A 16127-nucleotide genomic window follows, 5' to 3' on the forward strand; every position below is an offset into this window, starting at 1 on the left:
GTTTTACAAACGTTTAAGAGAAATTTTTATTGTTTTTTTTCGATATATATTGCAAAAATGATAAAAAGTGTGTGGGTGGGAAAGGTGCAAAAATTGGAGGCAAACCGAAACAAATACAGGCAAAATTGTAGAAAAAAACAAAATGAGAGGGAATTTCTAGACAAATCTCACTAGATTATGCTGGGAAATGATGGGAAACCGAATTGAAAAATTGATTGACAAAGTTGTGTTTTAAAAATATACAAAATTGGAAATGAAAAGGGCGGCGCTAGAGAACTTTTGATGAACAAAGTTAGTGGGCGGGGTTTATTCGGGTGGTGAGCAAATAATCAAAACTATGACAAAATGTTGAAAAATTGACAAAAATTTTCAAGGAAGGCACATTTTTTTGAGTTTTAAAAACAGGAGAAGGATATGGAAACCCATTTTAAGAACATTGAAGGGAAACATTGGATTCAAAAAAAAAACAAGGAAACACTGGGGGAAAAAGAGTTGGTTGGTTGTTTGGAAAGAAGTGAACGTTTCTTTTTTTCAAGAATTTTAGAAAAAACAACAGACAAAAAGAAATAAAGAAACATTGGTTGGAAATAAAAAAAATTAAAAGTAATTTGTTTTTCAAATGGGGAAAAAGAGTGTTGAGTGTTGAGTGTATATATGTGATGGTGGTGATTGTTGGTGGTGTTGGTTGGTTACTGTTTGTAGGGGTGTTCACGAGAGGCACCCAACAGACGACGATTGTTAAGCATTGCACCTGAAGACATTGAAAACATGAAAATATTGAGATATTAGGAGACTTTCAATGGATGGGGATAGCATTGATGGGGTTAGAATTAAAAACATTATTTCCCAAAGGCTTTTTTCTTATTTTAAATATTTTCGAAAATTTAAGCTTTAAAATTTTAATTCATCTTCACTTCTCTAAGTCAATCTACAGTATTCAAAAACCTCCAAAATTGCAATATCTTTAAACTCGCTTCAGCTATTACGCAGACGTCTAAATATTATTATTTTCGTCATATCTCCAGCACATGGGTCTCGCCACGCGGTCAACTAGCTACAGTAACCCATTGTCCTCGTGACGAGACCCATGCGCATATGATTTCACGAAAATTCTCATCTTTAGAAATCTATGTAATATAATATATCGTTTTAACTCCTTAAGAACGTTTCTGTTTTTCAATAAAAAACCCACAATAGAAATGCTCAAAATACTTGTATTGATTGAGAAACCCGTTCATGAGATAACATTTGGAATGTCTTAAATAGTTTTTCTCGTAATTATTTTGTAATAAGTTGAAATAAATAATTAAAAAAAAATAAATTAGTTTTTGGAAGTGTTTACTTATTCAAAAAAAAGTGTAATTTTTAATGAATTTTTTTGGGATACATTTTAGTTTAGTTTAGTTGATTTTCTAATTATTAAATAAATAAATAGAAAAACTCGATGAATAATCTGATATTATTTGATGCATTGTGTTTCGGAGCCCAGTGGAGACGATTTTAAAGAATATTAGTGAAAATTCTAGAACTTTGTTGAACCCGAACCCGCAAGCACCACCCAATATTAGAATATTCAACATAAAAATCCATGTTTAAAGAGCAAAACGATTCGGCGGCGAATTAGGGCATTTCTATGTTTGTTTAGATAGAGACCTGTCATGCACACGGAAATCAAAAATTAAATGAGTAAGGCGTTTAAAGTAGTGTGAGAGCAGCAGCAGAGCACAAAAAGTAAACAACAAAACAGTTCTGTTGAAGAAAAGCCCGCAAAGTTTTCAAAATTAAGGGAAATGGAATGATGATTGGATGATGATAATGAGGAGAAATATGAATAATATGAAATAAATAAATTTATACAATATAAAACGGGGAGAAAAGAGTTTTTCTATATAAAAATGAGGGGATTTTTTACAGGAGAGCAATTTTCAGGCCCATCGTCTCACGTAATACCCACCATGTGCACTCTGTTGACTCGTAAGGTCTACTCCTGCATAGTCTGCATACTGTTGATTTCCAGCCGAATTTGCGGCAGCTGCAGCAGCAAGAGCTCCATATTGAGCTTGAGCTTGTGCTTGAGCAGCGGCGACAGCAGCATTCTGTCCAACTGCTGCATATTGCTGTTGCATGGCAGAGAAATCATAAAGTCCGGCTTGGCTGAAAAATAAACGAAATTGTTTTGTTTTCTAATTAATTGTTTTCCTTTTTAATGTGAGGTTTTTAATGAATTTACAAAAGAAGCCGAGTAAGAAAGAAAGGGCATTAAATTTGGTCTGAATCCGGAAAAAAACATCCAAAAAGTGGGCAGCAGTCATTTGGAATTTTTTAATAATTGAAATTTTTTTTTTTAATCTGAAAAAAACTTTTAATTTTCTTACAGTTATATTCGGTAATTACAGTCTATTTTTTATCATTTAAAGTGAAAACCCTTACTCCACCTTCAAGTGTTTAGGAGATATTTTTTTCTCAAAACATCAAAAAACCGGCAAACTTCCGTGTCTTCCGTCTTTTCATCCTACATATTCAAAAACCACTTGTCACCACTTTAGTGTTAATATTACGACACAGCTGTCAATCAGTCTACATTTTGGAGAAACAGTTGTTATTAAGACAGAGATAGAGAAGAGATAACTGAGAGGAGGGAAATGGTGATTTTTTTGGGTTTCGAAAAATTGAAAGTATTCCGAAAAGGATAAATCTCTAGAATTGAAAAGAAAAGTGATTACCTTAACAAAAGTTGTTGATATTCAGCAGCCTGTTGCTGTTGCAAGAGAGCAGCTTGCTGCTGTAGAGCTGCATTTCCAGCATTTGCAGCATGTAGCTGTGACTGTTGTTGCATAATCAAAGCAGCTTGTGAAGTGGCAGTTGCACCAGCAGAAGAGGCTCTTCCAGATGGGCTCATTACAATTGGAGCTCCACAGACAGCCATTGTTGGTGAACGAGATAATCCATTAGCCATCATTGGAAGAACTCCACGTTGAAGTGCAGCCGCTTCTGAAAAAATTGATACTGTATTTTGGAATGATTTTAATTCCTAAAATAATTTCTAGAAATGATCAATTAAAATTATTTTTTTAAAGTTTTCCTAAATAATAAAAAAAAACACCTGCACTTTCGAAAAAAGTGTTTTTGTAGTTCTGCGAGCGTTCAATTTAGGTGACATCCAAATTTCAACTGTTTATTTTTCAATTCTCCGTGAAATTCATTTGAATTTTAAATGTGGAGTTGCTTGAATGGGGATTATACTTCAAAAATCCAAAAAAGACTAAAAATTCAGAAAAACCACAAAAGAAAAACAAAAAAATCTCGATTTTTCCATTTTGGATAAATTCCCTGTTTGAGTTTCCTCCAAAATGAAAGCTGCGACCAATCAACGACTTGCTCCGTCCAGTTTTCCACCAATCAGATGAAGATTTCAGTCACAATTGAAAAATCGCGATTTTTAAGAAAAGTTTTTATTTTGTGGTTTTTCTGAATTTGTGCCTATTTTGGATTTTGGAAGATTAACGCTACTTCACCTATAATGAAATTTGAATACTCACGAAGTGCGGCGGCAAATGGTTGTTGTTGATGCTTAACAGCAGCCAATTGTGCAGCTGCAAGAGCACTCTGATCAGTTCCCGATCGATATGTTCCATTTATAATTGCCAATTCCATAAGTTGTTTCCTTTTCAAATCATCTTCTCCTTCTGGTGCAGGAACTAATAATTTCCTGACTTCTTCAACAGCTCTCATCAATTTTACTTTTGCTCTATTTTCTGTATCTTCACATTGAATAAGAACATGCAATTCTTCAGAAAGATGTTCCCAATTTGGTTTTCCTCTATTTAATTCTTCTTTTTTCTTATCTCTCATTGATCCACGTCCACGTACCATAATCTTACAACCAGTTTCTTGTTCCAATTGTTTTGCAGTCATTCCACGTGGTCCGAGTATTCGACCAACGAAATTGTACTGTAATATATTCAATTTAAAATTTCAGCAAAATAATTTCGTTATTTTTTTTGTAAAAATTCTCAATTTGTGCAAGGATAAAAATTTATACAGTAATCGTTTTAAACATTTAAATGAAGAAAGTAAAATTTTAAGCTTTTATATGTTTTTATTTTGTTCAAAATTCAAATTTAATTTTCGAATTTTGTATTTTTTTAAATTGTTTTGTTATTAAAAAAAAGTTTTAGAATTTAAAAAAAACTAACATCTGGATGCTCTTTTGCGGGAACAAAAACTTTCTCTGTGTGTACTGTACTATCTCCTTCTGCGTCTGGTAGTGGTGCACTTTCCTTTGAAAATTCACATTGAAAAAGAACAACACGCACTTTATTAATCTCTTCATCGGCTAATCGTTCCAAATGATGAAAAACATTTGGAAATGCGGCCAACTGTTTTTTGTCTTTCAAGAGTTGTGATAAATATTCGGCCGAATATTGTTGCTGTTGTGATGTTGAGACTCCATTTGCGCTACCTGACAAAATGTTATTATAATTATGTATAAAAATTTGTGAGTCTATTAAGTTTGAAGATTGTTTCAGTAAAATGTAAATCTCAAAACGACAGGCATGTTTTCTAGAAAAATGTCATAAAAAAACACTAATTCCTAGAATGTTCTCAAAAACCCTGAGCATTGTGGTGGGAGAACCAGAAACGTGTAAATCGACCGAAAGAGGATGCTACAGTAACCCTTTCCCTACACGACTTCTCACCTGACTGCACACCGGACGGTGTTATTGTGACCTGTGGTGGACCGGATGATGGTCCAATGAATTCATGACCCGAATCATTTGGTGGTGGAGGAATCACCGTTTCAAGATTCAATAACTCTTTATCATCTGATATCTCTGACACTACACCATTATCACAATCCATTTGAAATAAAAGTAGAATAATGTACTAAAGGGATTGAAACGGTTGAAAGAGAGGTAAAAGTTGGGGTGTGGTGTGTCGTCGTGTGTATGGCGGCAGATCGAAGGGGCAGTCAGCGGTCGATCGGAAATAGAGATCATCCAAGATGAAGAGATGCAGACGGCTCCCTCGCCGTGTTACACCGTGCGCGCGGGAGCTCTTTTTAAGTCTGCGTCTCACTGAACTTGGGTTATCTTTTCGATTGGGCTCCGAGTCTTTCTCTCGGGCGGTTCCATATCCACTTGAGATCATCTTTTTGTCTCTTTCACTCTACTCTTTTATTTCTCTAGCATTTTGTAGGTGAAACAGAGAGAGAGTTTAGAGAACTAAAGATATCAAAGTACTTCAGTTTGTGGCTATCACTATGAATGGAAGAAGGGCGCGCACAATGTCACGGATATCGGGACATTCAAGTGTTTTGACCTATTGTATCTAATCACTTCGAAACTACACACTAATATGACACTTTTCTGATGCTAATTCCTTGAATATACGTATACCGTTTCCATAAAAAGCACCATTTGCATGTTCCAAAAGTATCAAAAACAATAAATTCCCATTTCCAAAGAATTAACAAACTTATTTTTATCCACTACAGGCGAACTTTTACAGTAACTTAAGATTTTGAACAGATCCAGAATCTAATTTCCGATACTCATTTCAAACATCTGGTAATATTTTTCAATTTTCTAAAAAGAGTTATGAATGTGAGCATCATTGTCTTCTCATACCAATCTATCATCCCCGGTTTTACGATCTTTCCCTTGCTGAAGATTTTATGACTATCATAAGGTGTCAGTTGGTTTGATTTTGAAAATTTTGAAAATCTCAACGACATGCTTCAGTGTCCATGCAAAACTTTAATTTTGTTGTTATTTTCGAGTTAGCAGATAGAAAAATAACTTAAAACTGGAAATAATGAAATCACGACACTTATTTCTTTATGTGCGTTTTAGATATTATTAATATGAATATCATTTACCGTTAGGTGTTAGAAGATCCGTGGAAGCGTGTGTCATGACGTCTTGAAGAGAAATTGGCGGAGCCAGAAGAGTTGGAGATTGTGGAGCCGATGTCGATGCAGTTGTGACGTGTGATTCGGATGACGTCGTAGATGATGATGACGTGGCAACCAGCGGATCAGTGGTTGCAGTAGTTGTGAGCTGAAGAAACGGCACACTTGCGTTTGAAAAACGGGTAAAAGAAGGAAGAAATGAGATGATGAGAATGATTGTTGCAAAATAGTGATGGGAAATTGTGGACCAATATAGTTATTTTCTTTCTTTTATGAAATCTGTTGGTTAGCTTAACTTGGGTAAGTTGTGCGGATAAACAAATCAATAAAATGTTAGTTTTTGTTTAGGATTAGAACAACATTAAAATTCAGCTGAAAAAAGTATGTTTCTTATAAGATTCTTGTTTCCAAAATAAAAAAAAATTGAAAAACCTATTGTTTCAACTTTCTTTCTCTGAACGATACCCTGTGCGCAATAGGATGAGCCGCCGAACAAATACAGTACCCTCCTAGAGGACGGGGAAAGAGGACTGAAGAATGCTACCACTTTTGTGTGTTTCAACTCATTGGATGAGAAGAAATCGAGGGTCATATTTTTTGTTTGTGTGCACTTTTTGGATCAGTGTGGGATGAGGGAATGAGGAAATGTACAAACATTGGAGATAACATCAATTTAAAGAGAGAGAAAGATATGAAGAGTACGTAGAAAAACTTATTGGTTTAGGGTTAAAACTTATTGGTTTAGGGTTTAGGGTTTGTTTTGTGGGTTTATTAATTGTTCTGAAGGCCTGAATGACTTTGGCAACTGACAACATATATGTGGATAAGTCTCTTTTAGAATCTTCCAGGCGCACTATAAACATCCATAAATGGAGGATTTTAGCCGTAGGAATACAACTTATTCTAGTTCTTAACAACTGATGTGTTTGAGAAAGAAGAAAGAAGTGAGAAAGAAAGGTCGTAAAACCCGACAGTCAAATGAATCTTTGTGGTAAAGTATGTAAAAGTGAGTGAATGAGAGGCAAGGGAAAACAAAACAACCTGAAATTCATGAGAAAGTGGCAGAAATAGTTCAAGAAATATGTTTTCTGATAAATTTTTATTCAGGGATCAGGAAGCAAACGAAACAGTTATTCCATGATTTTCGATCAAATAACTTTAATGAAAGTAGAATGTTTTATGAATGAAAAACTATTCGATGAAAAAGGAAATGAAAGTTTAAACTTTCATTGCCGAAACAGAGGAAACATCTGAAAAACGAAGTGATTCGCCTGTAGGCTGACTTTGTGAGATATCTCAACGGAAAGATAACATCAATTGGCAAAATAGAGGGCGGAGAAGGCGAAGAAGACGTCAGAAGTTCAGTGGAAAGAAGAAAGGATATATACAATACGGGAGAATAAATGAGGAAAATGTCTCTTCAAAGAGAATTGATGGACTATGTCGAGAAAAGGAACTAAGTTTTGACGGAACAACAAAAAAATGAACGAAAGAAATAGTTAATCAACCTTCAGTCTTCTTTCAATAGTCATAGCCATCCATAGTTCTGCTTGCTTTATTACAAACTCATAGCAAATAAATTGTATTTATTTTTCTAAGATTCAGGAAAGGCACGTTAAACGTATTGACAGCGGCTACAGTAATAGCGGATCAGGAACAACGTTCTGAAGACCTTGCATTCTACAGTAAAATCATGTTATGCATTAATGCAAACTTTCAAACAAAAACATTGCAACATTTATTTTCCTAGATATCAGTTTTATTCATCGCCAAGTGTCCATATCTTGCCATGGTCATCGCTTTTCCGCCAAGACTGGCTTCTGCTTCCTATTTCTCTCTATTTTTCATCAATCATACAGTGTATATAATGGTTTTCCTACTAAATCCACTAGAAGAACCAGTTGGATTGAGAGATAGTTTTTGCGACAATTGACTAATTTGGTTGTGTGATGAAGGGGTGGCAGCAAGAAAAAGATGAAGATTAAAGAGGAGAAAATGAATGGGGCAGATAAAAATGCTAAAACGAAAAAAAGTTGCTATGGTTTTCGGGGAAATTCGTTGTAAAATCTGAGAACTTACTCCAGAAGGACATTGTTTGTGTGGAATTCATCTAACTCAATATTAACTATTCATATCTAAATCTAGAAATAAGAACTGGTCAAGGAAAACAAGAACATGATGGAACAAGAAAAACGGTAAATTGTTGGTAAGGTGCGGCAAAAGGTGAGGTAGTGAATGGCGGGGTCTCTCTTTTTTTTCTTCTTCATTTCTACTTCTTCCCTTGACGTACACGTCAAAAATGATAGACAAGGATAAATAGAGAGACGCATAGATGTAGAGATATATTGCAAGAAGAAACACATTGGCAAAACAGGTTCCGTGTACTGGTGCGCGTACCGTACGGAGAAAGAGAAACACAGAGAGACCCGAACAAATCGCCTTTCATTTTATTCTAACATTTCCAATAAGATAGACCCCTTCCGTTTGTCGGCATATCACCTTTGCCACGCCTTATTTTGTCTTCAGGTGATTACGGTTTGGCCTTCATTCTCTTTCTCTATGTATCTGATACGAAGAACTCAATTAATTATTCCGAAAATTGAAGAAAATCTCAAGGTTGTATCAAATGGACCTATACCTAATTTATATCAATCAATTGATCGATAACAATTCAATTTTTGAAAATAAAAACATCTCCGAGTTTCGAATCTCAATTTTTTTTCAAGCTACTCCACTATTTAACCATAGGCACAACTTATATGCATATTAATTCAAGTTAAAAATAAATAGAATTTAGAGTATCCAATTTGGGATTTTCTAACATTTAATTAAAGCAATCAAGAACACAATGAATTAATTTTGCTTTAAGGTTTATTTCCTAATAAGCTTTGTCCTTTTCCGCCAAGATTTAGATCACTCGGTAATAAAGTCACACAGAGAAAAAAGTAGTGGCAAGAATCCGTCAAAGGAAAACAGTGCATCACATGTATTCTGATGATTTTTATGAGCTTCCGATTATACGGAACTAGATAATGAAGGATCTTAGATTCTCTCCGATTTTTGTGAAGGAGTATATGAACGATTAAGCATCTTGCAATTATAGTAGATTTCAAAAGATTGCAGCAGTCAGCTGTCAATAATATTTAAAAATATGAACGAACTCCGATGGCTGCCAACATAAAGGAGTACAAAAGATAATCAAGACTAACAGTAACACAAGAAGTATTTGTGATCAGTTAGTCAGTCAGGCGGCTAGTTTATTCCACGGAGAGAAACAGAGACACAGAAACGACTAATTCGGATTACAAACAGGCAAAGTGGACGACGGAAGAGGTGCAGTTGAGAGAAGAGAATGAATGATCAGTGATGGATTGTTGTGAAGGGGCAAAAGAAAAATAGGATTAAAATAAACTGTTTTCCAACACAATGACTCAGTGGTTCGAATTCAGCATTTATGATAGAACTATTGAGGGACAAAGCAGCAGTATTTATAATCAGAGAAAAGCGATAGAGTTCAATTGCAGTTTCCTCAAACTTATCGCAATTCCAAAAGTTTCAAATTTTCATAATCACTAATTGTAGTGCATGCTAAAAAAAACTGAAATGCGGTGTCGGTGTCCATAGAAATCATACCAGCTACCATCAGTCTACTCGACCGCCTCTTTGGGGTCATTGAGAAAAGGATATCTCACTCAAACCATCTCTTTCCTTACTGATATGAATCTTTGTGGGATGTAGAGGGAGGTCGACCACCATCGACATCCTCTACCAAAACCGTACAAATGAATGAAAAAGTGTAGATCAAAAGAAAGTCCGGGTGACAATGAAAATATTTTCATCGCGGAGTTGATTTGGTAAAGGTTATCCAGCAAATAAACTATAAATAAAATGAAAACGTTTAGATTCATGGAATTCATTTAATGTAAATTCATATATCATCCGTAACGTTGACGGTCGCCAACGAAATCCGCTAACCTGATTTAATTGCAACTATAGCGTTGAAGCTTCAGATTTCTGATCTTTTATTCATAGATTTTCAGCAAAAAAGAACCTGACACTGCCGGCAGCAGAAGGCATAATAATTCTAGGAAAGCCATCATAGTACGGAGTATCAGATAAAAATCAAGCAGAAAATTTAGAGGAAAGATTTTTTTAATTTTTAAAATAAAAAAAATGATTGGGAGGATTATTGGAAAGATCATTTTAAAAACCCAAACTTAAATTCTATAGAGGCGTCTACGGCTTTATTGATTTAGAATATTTTTTCAATTTATTTTCCACAGTACCTCGCCTAAGTCCACTTGTCAAAAAATCGGAAGGAAATGAAAAATGCAAATAGAAACAAAAAGGCGGCCGAGACTTACGTTTCACTCAATATTATCATCATCAAGAATCCAATAGAAAACAGGCCGAAAAGGTGTCAAATGAAAGAGAGAGAATCTAGGTGGAAACGAGAAGAATCATCATGATTTTATGGACCATTTGGTATACCGAACAATCATAGACAAGAAATGAAGATAGATTCTGGGTGGTCGACCGATGGAAAACAGTTTGCAAACTTTTGAACAAAACAATTACAATTCTTCCGAGATTTCCGGGGTTTTAAAACAATTTTGATAATCAATACTAAATTATTACCCTTTCAAAAAATGGAGAGAGTATTGAAATTTTTTACTTATTTTCAAGTTGATTGAAACCTGTCCTGGTTTCATCTGGAGTTGCCGACAAAATTTCAGAAGTTAAAAAAAACCTAAATCGAGGTGTCTAAATATCGAGATATGGAGCTTTTACAGTGTTTGCACACAGAAGGACGAGAAGGTAGCCTCACTCAAAGAAAAAGTCAAATATCTAAGACTAGATGGGGGTGTATACCGGTATTTGTCCGGTCGGCACATAGAGTTCATGTTGATTTAATTGACATATCTAATGGGTAACGAGAGAAAAGGGAGAAAAAGAAATGGTTAGAGGTGAATGTTACCTGACACTTTTCCTACGAAAAAGAGGAAACATTAGAAAATAGTTCAGTTTTTGATTCAAAATGGTGGTTTCTAAATTGGAAAGGTATCAGAAAAAGGAAATCATTTGCAGATAGTGCACACATCCGCTCAAAAATTAGACCCACAACTGACCCTTTTTAATTCTTTTTAATATTTTCTAGAAGCTAAAAATGAAAGAACTAACCGTAGGTTCTGGTTTCCAATCCGCACTGACGTAGTCATTGGCGTCAAAGTGATGTACCATCGTGGAGAGCATTTTTGAAGAAGAGTTCCAACGCAGACGGTTCTGAAAGAAAATAACATTACTCGTTTTCAAAAAGAGGCAAAACTTTAATGTGGAAAGTTGTATGTTAAAATTGAAATTAGGATTTAAATTCAAAAAATTTAAGAGAATTTTTATGATGGAAGACGCATACATCTTTATATAATAAATTTAAGAATCAAGTGAGATGAGCGTAGGCTCAAAAGCCTCTTATTCGTCACGTAAAACGGGAATTATCTAGACGGATGTTTTCGTGTTTACATTTTTGGAAGATATTCTATAGTGTTTTATCAGAAGATTTCGGAAAAAAAAATAAATTGTGAATATTTTTTTCCTAATTTTTTTAATGTTCAGTTTGAAAAAGCTACAATAAAAGAAAATAATACTCCAAGCTTTAAAGAGAATCTGAATTTAAAAAAAGGAAGAATTGATAACAAGAAGCTTTGGCACATTTTAATATAATTATTCGAATGAAGATCTTATCGGAATTAGAAGAAAATCGTGTTTTTTAACGCAAGATGAATATATCATTTATTCGGTTGTTGTGATCATTTTCAACATTGCCGCCGTCATCTCTCCATTGCAGTGCCGCAGTCGCACAAGGATTGGCGCGCGCATCCGTCGGCTCTTCCGGATACCGGAAGTGTCTTCCAAAGAGACATAGAGACATATACACTTAGGATTTTACTGCTTGGTGTGACAAAATTTAAAAAATAAGATGATGTAAACGGATCGAAAAATGGAACAAGTGTTCCAGTAGAAGCGTTCGAAAGGGGATGAGCACGAGTTGTTCAAAGAAAAATTAAAAAATGTTATTTTTTAAAAATCATTTGAAGAAAGACTGAATGATAATATTCAGAAAATATGAACATTCTTGAAAACGAATCCATTTTTGACGTGAAAACATTTGAAAACATAATTATTGATTTCAACGTACACAAGGGAAGATCAATAAACCACGATTATAAAATCTTGCGAAGACAATCATTTTAAACTTCTACGAGTTTTGAAGTCTTCCAACTTGCACAAAATGGGTGCAAAATCATCAAAAAAGGCGAAAATCTCGCCACCAGCGGATCGATATTATACAAAAGTCGATATTGAATCTGGTCCCGCCGTTGTTGCAAAGTCTCAAGATTTCATATTGGAAGTGCCGGTCATTCCAGAAACATGCGAAGAATCGATTCCCGATTCAAGAATCTCTCGTGATGTCTCCGAAGTCTCACGTGTGTCTTCTGGAAGTGAGGTGGATGTTACCGGAAGTGGCGTTGACGATGAACATCTTGATATACAATCCAGTGATGATAGTGTTGAGTCGATATTTGATCCATTGTTATATCTTGCCAATCAGGGAATTGATGTAACTCATTCCAATATAAGGGAACTTGTATGCTCGGAAAACTATCGAGAATTTTTGAAACAGCGTAAAACCATGCTTACACCAAAGGAACTTTTCGAACTCGAACATGGAAGAATTCCTGGGAATTATGGTAAATCAAAACCAAAAGAAGAGATTTTGAAGGAAATTGATGAACTTGAATGTAAAGCTGATGATTTATTAACTGATTTGAGTGATGATGAAAATGGATGGCCAAAGTATGATATGAATGCTCTTCTTGAAAAATATGAAAATCACAAAGACTCGGAGCCCAATTTATTGATTCCAACAAAGGAGGATTATGAAAGAGATAGTGAGTTTCAGTTTATTTCATCGCAAGTATCGTTATTTTATTTCAGAAAAAACCTGCTGTCAGCAAGTTCTGAATAGCTACGAGTTTGACATGGTAGAGTCTTCAATCAATGGTCATGGGTTGGAATTCGAATGTCTGGTAAGTGAAATTATAATTAATAAATGCACTATAACTCTTTCAGGGCCCTGACGCAACTCGAACACAAGATTTTTGGACTCAGTGCCATAAAGATCGCATCAGCTTGATTACAATGTTTGGAAAGTTTTTGGAGAAACGAGGGGCCAACTGTAAGCAATATATTCCTGACGATAAACAAGAGATTCTCAAATGTGGACAGATAATTGTACGACGATTGACAGATCCAGAATATCCATATCGACATTGCAAAATTCAAAAGTTTGCAGTAAGATGCAAACTAGTGTAAGTTAATGTGTTCAGATTACTAATACTGATTTGATTTTAACTTTTAGACCAGAAAATTATGGTTGGTATGTTGTTTGGCACTGTCAACGAGATATTCAAGAATATCCATCAAAAGATTATACAAAAGAAGATGAAGAGTTTGAGAATCTTCGAAAAGATCTTTTGAATGATATGGTAAGCTTTTATCAAAAAATAAATAATAAATCTTATATTTTTAAAGCCAACTCAACACTGGCTTTTTCATGGTCCAATGCAGTTCAGTCCTCTCCGGGATAGACTTGTGGAGCGTAATTCATATCTCATTGAAAAGAAAGGATCCAGTGTTCCAGATTTCGTGACACAACCTATTCAGGCGGCCAACGCTAGGTTTGATTTCGATACCGTGAAATGAAAATCGAACATTCTTTATAGAAAGGCTCTCTACGAAAAATCTTGCTATTTGGGTTTCCTGACCTCTTCATCATCTCAGATCTCACTGTCTGGATGCCAATCAAGACAAATTGGCGGAGCTGACGAAGTTGAAAATCTCGTTAAACTGGAAACCGAGGAATTTGATCTACAGAAATCGCTCGGCTCATATCCAATTCAATCTCAAAACCGTCTGAATAATGTCATTCAAATTTATGCCAACAGTCCAGATCCAGAACAGACACAAGACTTTTGGCAAATGATTCTACATAAAGGAATTCCAACAATTCACACTATATCTGATTTAGACCCGGGTAAAATTTTAAACCTCAGATTTCAAAAAAAAATTAAATTTCAGAAGAAACTGCAAACTGTGCTTCCTATTTTCCCTACGGCAGTGAAAGTGAGAAATCATGCGGAATTTATACTGTTAAACGACTCGGAATTGAGACTCAATTATCGATGAACCTGAAGAAACAGCAACTTCTGATTTTCAAGATGGGAGAGTCTGAGTATCAAAATGTTGTTAATGTAACTCATTTCCACGAAATCGTCAAGAATCAGGTTACTGATTCGAAAGTTAGAAACATCGAAATAATCAATGAGCATGTATCACGTCAGGTTTGAATGATTCATTTATTTGAATTTATAACCATATCCTTTTTAGTCAAATCCTCAACTTCTGATTCATGGTCCCTAAGAAAACAACGCAAAGAGTTAATATTGAATACGGTATTCTAGATTTTTATGGAATTTTAATAAAGTGATATGGCTTTATTATTTTTGAACTGAAAGCATTGACCTTAAAAAAGAATAAGAGGGAGAATTGAAAATGTGAACAAACTCCAAACTTGCAAGTAAATACATCGAAGTGATGGTGAAAGGAGGAGAACATAATTACATACTTTGTCGGTATTTCTCTGACGGTCTCTCCAGTGAAGTCTGCACTATTTCGTTATTGCCCGATATTAACACCCGTGGTTACCCACATTCATCGATGTTAAAAAGTAGAGGAAAGAAGAATTCAATGGGAACTGGTTCAGATTTAAGAGATTACTGTAGGATTATAAAGCTCCGAACAAAGTAGGTAAAGGGGAAGAGGACCGAAAATAAAAACAATAAAAGGTAACATTTGTAAAAGGAAATTGAAGGATGGCCTTATGAATGCACCTTATGAATGCACCAATTTTCCGGTACATTGCTTGCATGATGGAATAATAGAATTGTCCGAGACACGAGAATAAAATTGGTGAAAGGATATTGGAAGAACTTTTCTCAAGTTAATGGTTTTCTACTTATTTACAGTTAAATACAAATTTTTAAAAGAAATAACAGCTTACCTGACAGCTCCTAGCACTTGAAGAATCGATTGGGTGGCGTGAAGACAGGAATACGGCTGGAAATTAAACATTTAAAACTGGAGTCATTTTTGAATTAATAAAAATCTATAAAGATAAAGTGAGCTAAGAAGCATAAGGTGTTTTATTTGCGAATAAACAAATGAGAAGAAACCGAATCGGCTGGATGGCAAGTTACGTAACACCTAGGCAGTCGGCATACACTTTCATTTTTCAAATGTATTGCAATGAGAAGGTCATCGTTGGAATGCGGCACTAAAAGAAATAAGAGGCAAGAATATTGAAAGCATACTTTCAATGAATGAATATTTTCCAATGGCAAGGTTTTTTAAATTTCAGTATTTTTCAAATAACTGACTGAAATTGTCCACATTGACAGAAATTATTTTGAATGTGATATCACTTGTTGCTTCGATTTGAGAAGCTCAGATTGTTTGGAAAAATAAGTTCATCGATATTTATAAGCTACCTCGTGTAAAAATGAAAATCTTCTCTTACTGGGGTGAGAGTTGCACCTCAAAAATATGAATAATTCTTGGAAAAATTGACACGAAAGTATTTTGGATAGGGTATTGGAAGGGTAAAGAGTATTAAGAAAATTTATTGGAAAAATTGAAAGTTTAGAATTGCTCAATCTGAATTAAGATTATATTAGAGAAAGAAAACGAGATGTGGGTTTTCCAGAAATTCGAGGAATAACAAGAGAATTTGGCAAATCCGCGAATCGAATTAAATATTAATTAGGGTTCGCATTTTCAGATTTTCAGAAATATTTTGAGCGAAAAGATTCATGCTAAATGTATTTTCGATGTAAAACACAAGTTTTCTGGAAAAGTGCTCGTAAAAGCTGGCTTCCCTATCGTATCGGTATAAATATATGTCAACTTTACATATTTCAAATTTATTGTAAAGTTCAATAAATTTTTCCAAAAGTAATGTCTCACTGCACGGTAGAGGGAATGAAGAAAACTATGAGTCCTCTACCACCACTAAATATGAATTAATACATGCCGCGTGCAGATTTAATTATAGTCATCATCTTCATACACCCTTTCTTTTAGTATTCGAACGAGA

The 16127-nt window shown here is 34.8% G+C and overlaps 2 protein-coding genes and 3 non-coding genes across 8 annotated transcripts; 4 read left to right on the top strand and 1 right to left on the bottom strand.

Annotated features, from left to right (window-relative positions):
- Positions 1 to 8: 8 nt before the first annotated feature.
- On the bottom strand, positions 9 to 15093 carry asd-2 (the record flags this gene model as incomplete). 4 transcript variants are annotated; one of them, NM_001263411.2, is made up of 8 exons in its annotated part: positions 15036 to 15093; positions 11096 to 11197; positions 5882 to 6062; positions 4197 to 4462; positions 3540 to 3951; positions 2724 to 2991; positions 1955 to 2154; positions 9 to 751 (listed from the first exon to the last, which is right to left on the bottom strand). In NM_001263411.2, the coding sequence occupies exons 2-8, from the start codon at positions 11165 to 11167 to the stop codon at positions 690 to 692; spliced, it is 1461 nt and encodes a 486-aa protein (NP_001250340.1). In that variant the 5' UTR covers positions 11168 to 11197; positions 15036 to 15093. The 4 variants fall into 4 exon arrangements, with proteins under 4 accessions (NP_001250340.1, NP_001021626.1, NP_001021627.1 ...); NM_001026455.6 differs by having other exon boundaries at positions 13 to 2154; NM_001026456.4 differs by lacking the exons at positions 9 to 751; positions 5882 to 6062; positions 11096 to 11197; positions 15036 to 15093 and adding an exon at positions 4701 to 4992 and having other exon boundaries at positions 1816 to 2154.
- On the top strand, positions 5008 to 5138 carry T21G5.7. Its single transcript, NR_050227.1, has one exon. It is a non-coding gene; the product is annotated as an Unclassified non-coding RNA T21G5.7 (non-coding RNA).
- On the top strand, positions 10784 to 10845 carry C48B6.12. Its single transcript, NR_050228.1, has one exon. It is a non-coding gene; the product is annotated as an Unclassified non-coding RNA C48B6.12 (non-coding RNA).
- On the top strand, positions 11694 to 11834 carry C48B6.11. The gene has a single exon (NR_050229.1). It is a non-coding gene; the product is annotated as an Unclassified non-coding RNA C48B6.11 (non-coding RNA).
- C48B6.4 (Tyrosine-protein phosphatase domain-containing protein) lies at positions 12152 to 14472 on the top strand. The gene is made up of 8 exons (NM_059567.2): positions 12152 to 12864; positions 12911 to 13002; positions 13046 to 13284; positions 13335 to 13461; positions 13508 to 13653; positions 13699 to 14009; positions 14054 to 14316; positions 14363 to 14472. Exons 1-8 carry the CDS (start codon positions 12204 to 12206, stop codon positions 14393 to 14395), a joined length of 1872 nt encoding a protein of 623 aa, NP_491968.1. The 5' UTR covers positions 12152 to 12203; the 3' UTR covers positions 14396 to 14472.
- Positions 15094 to 16127: the final 1034 nt, after the last annotated feature.

This window comes from Caenorhabditis elegans, chromosome I (assembly GCF_000002985.6).
Source record: "Caenorhabditis elegans chromosome I".
Lineage (NCBI taxonomy): Eukaryota > Metazoa > Nematoda > Chromadorea > Rhabditida > Rhabditidae > Caenorhabditis > Caenorhabditis elegans.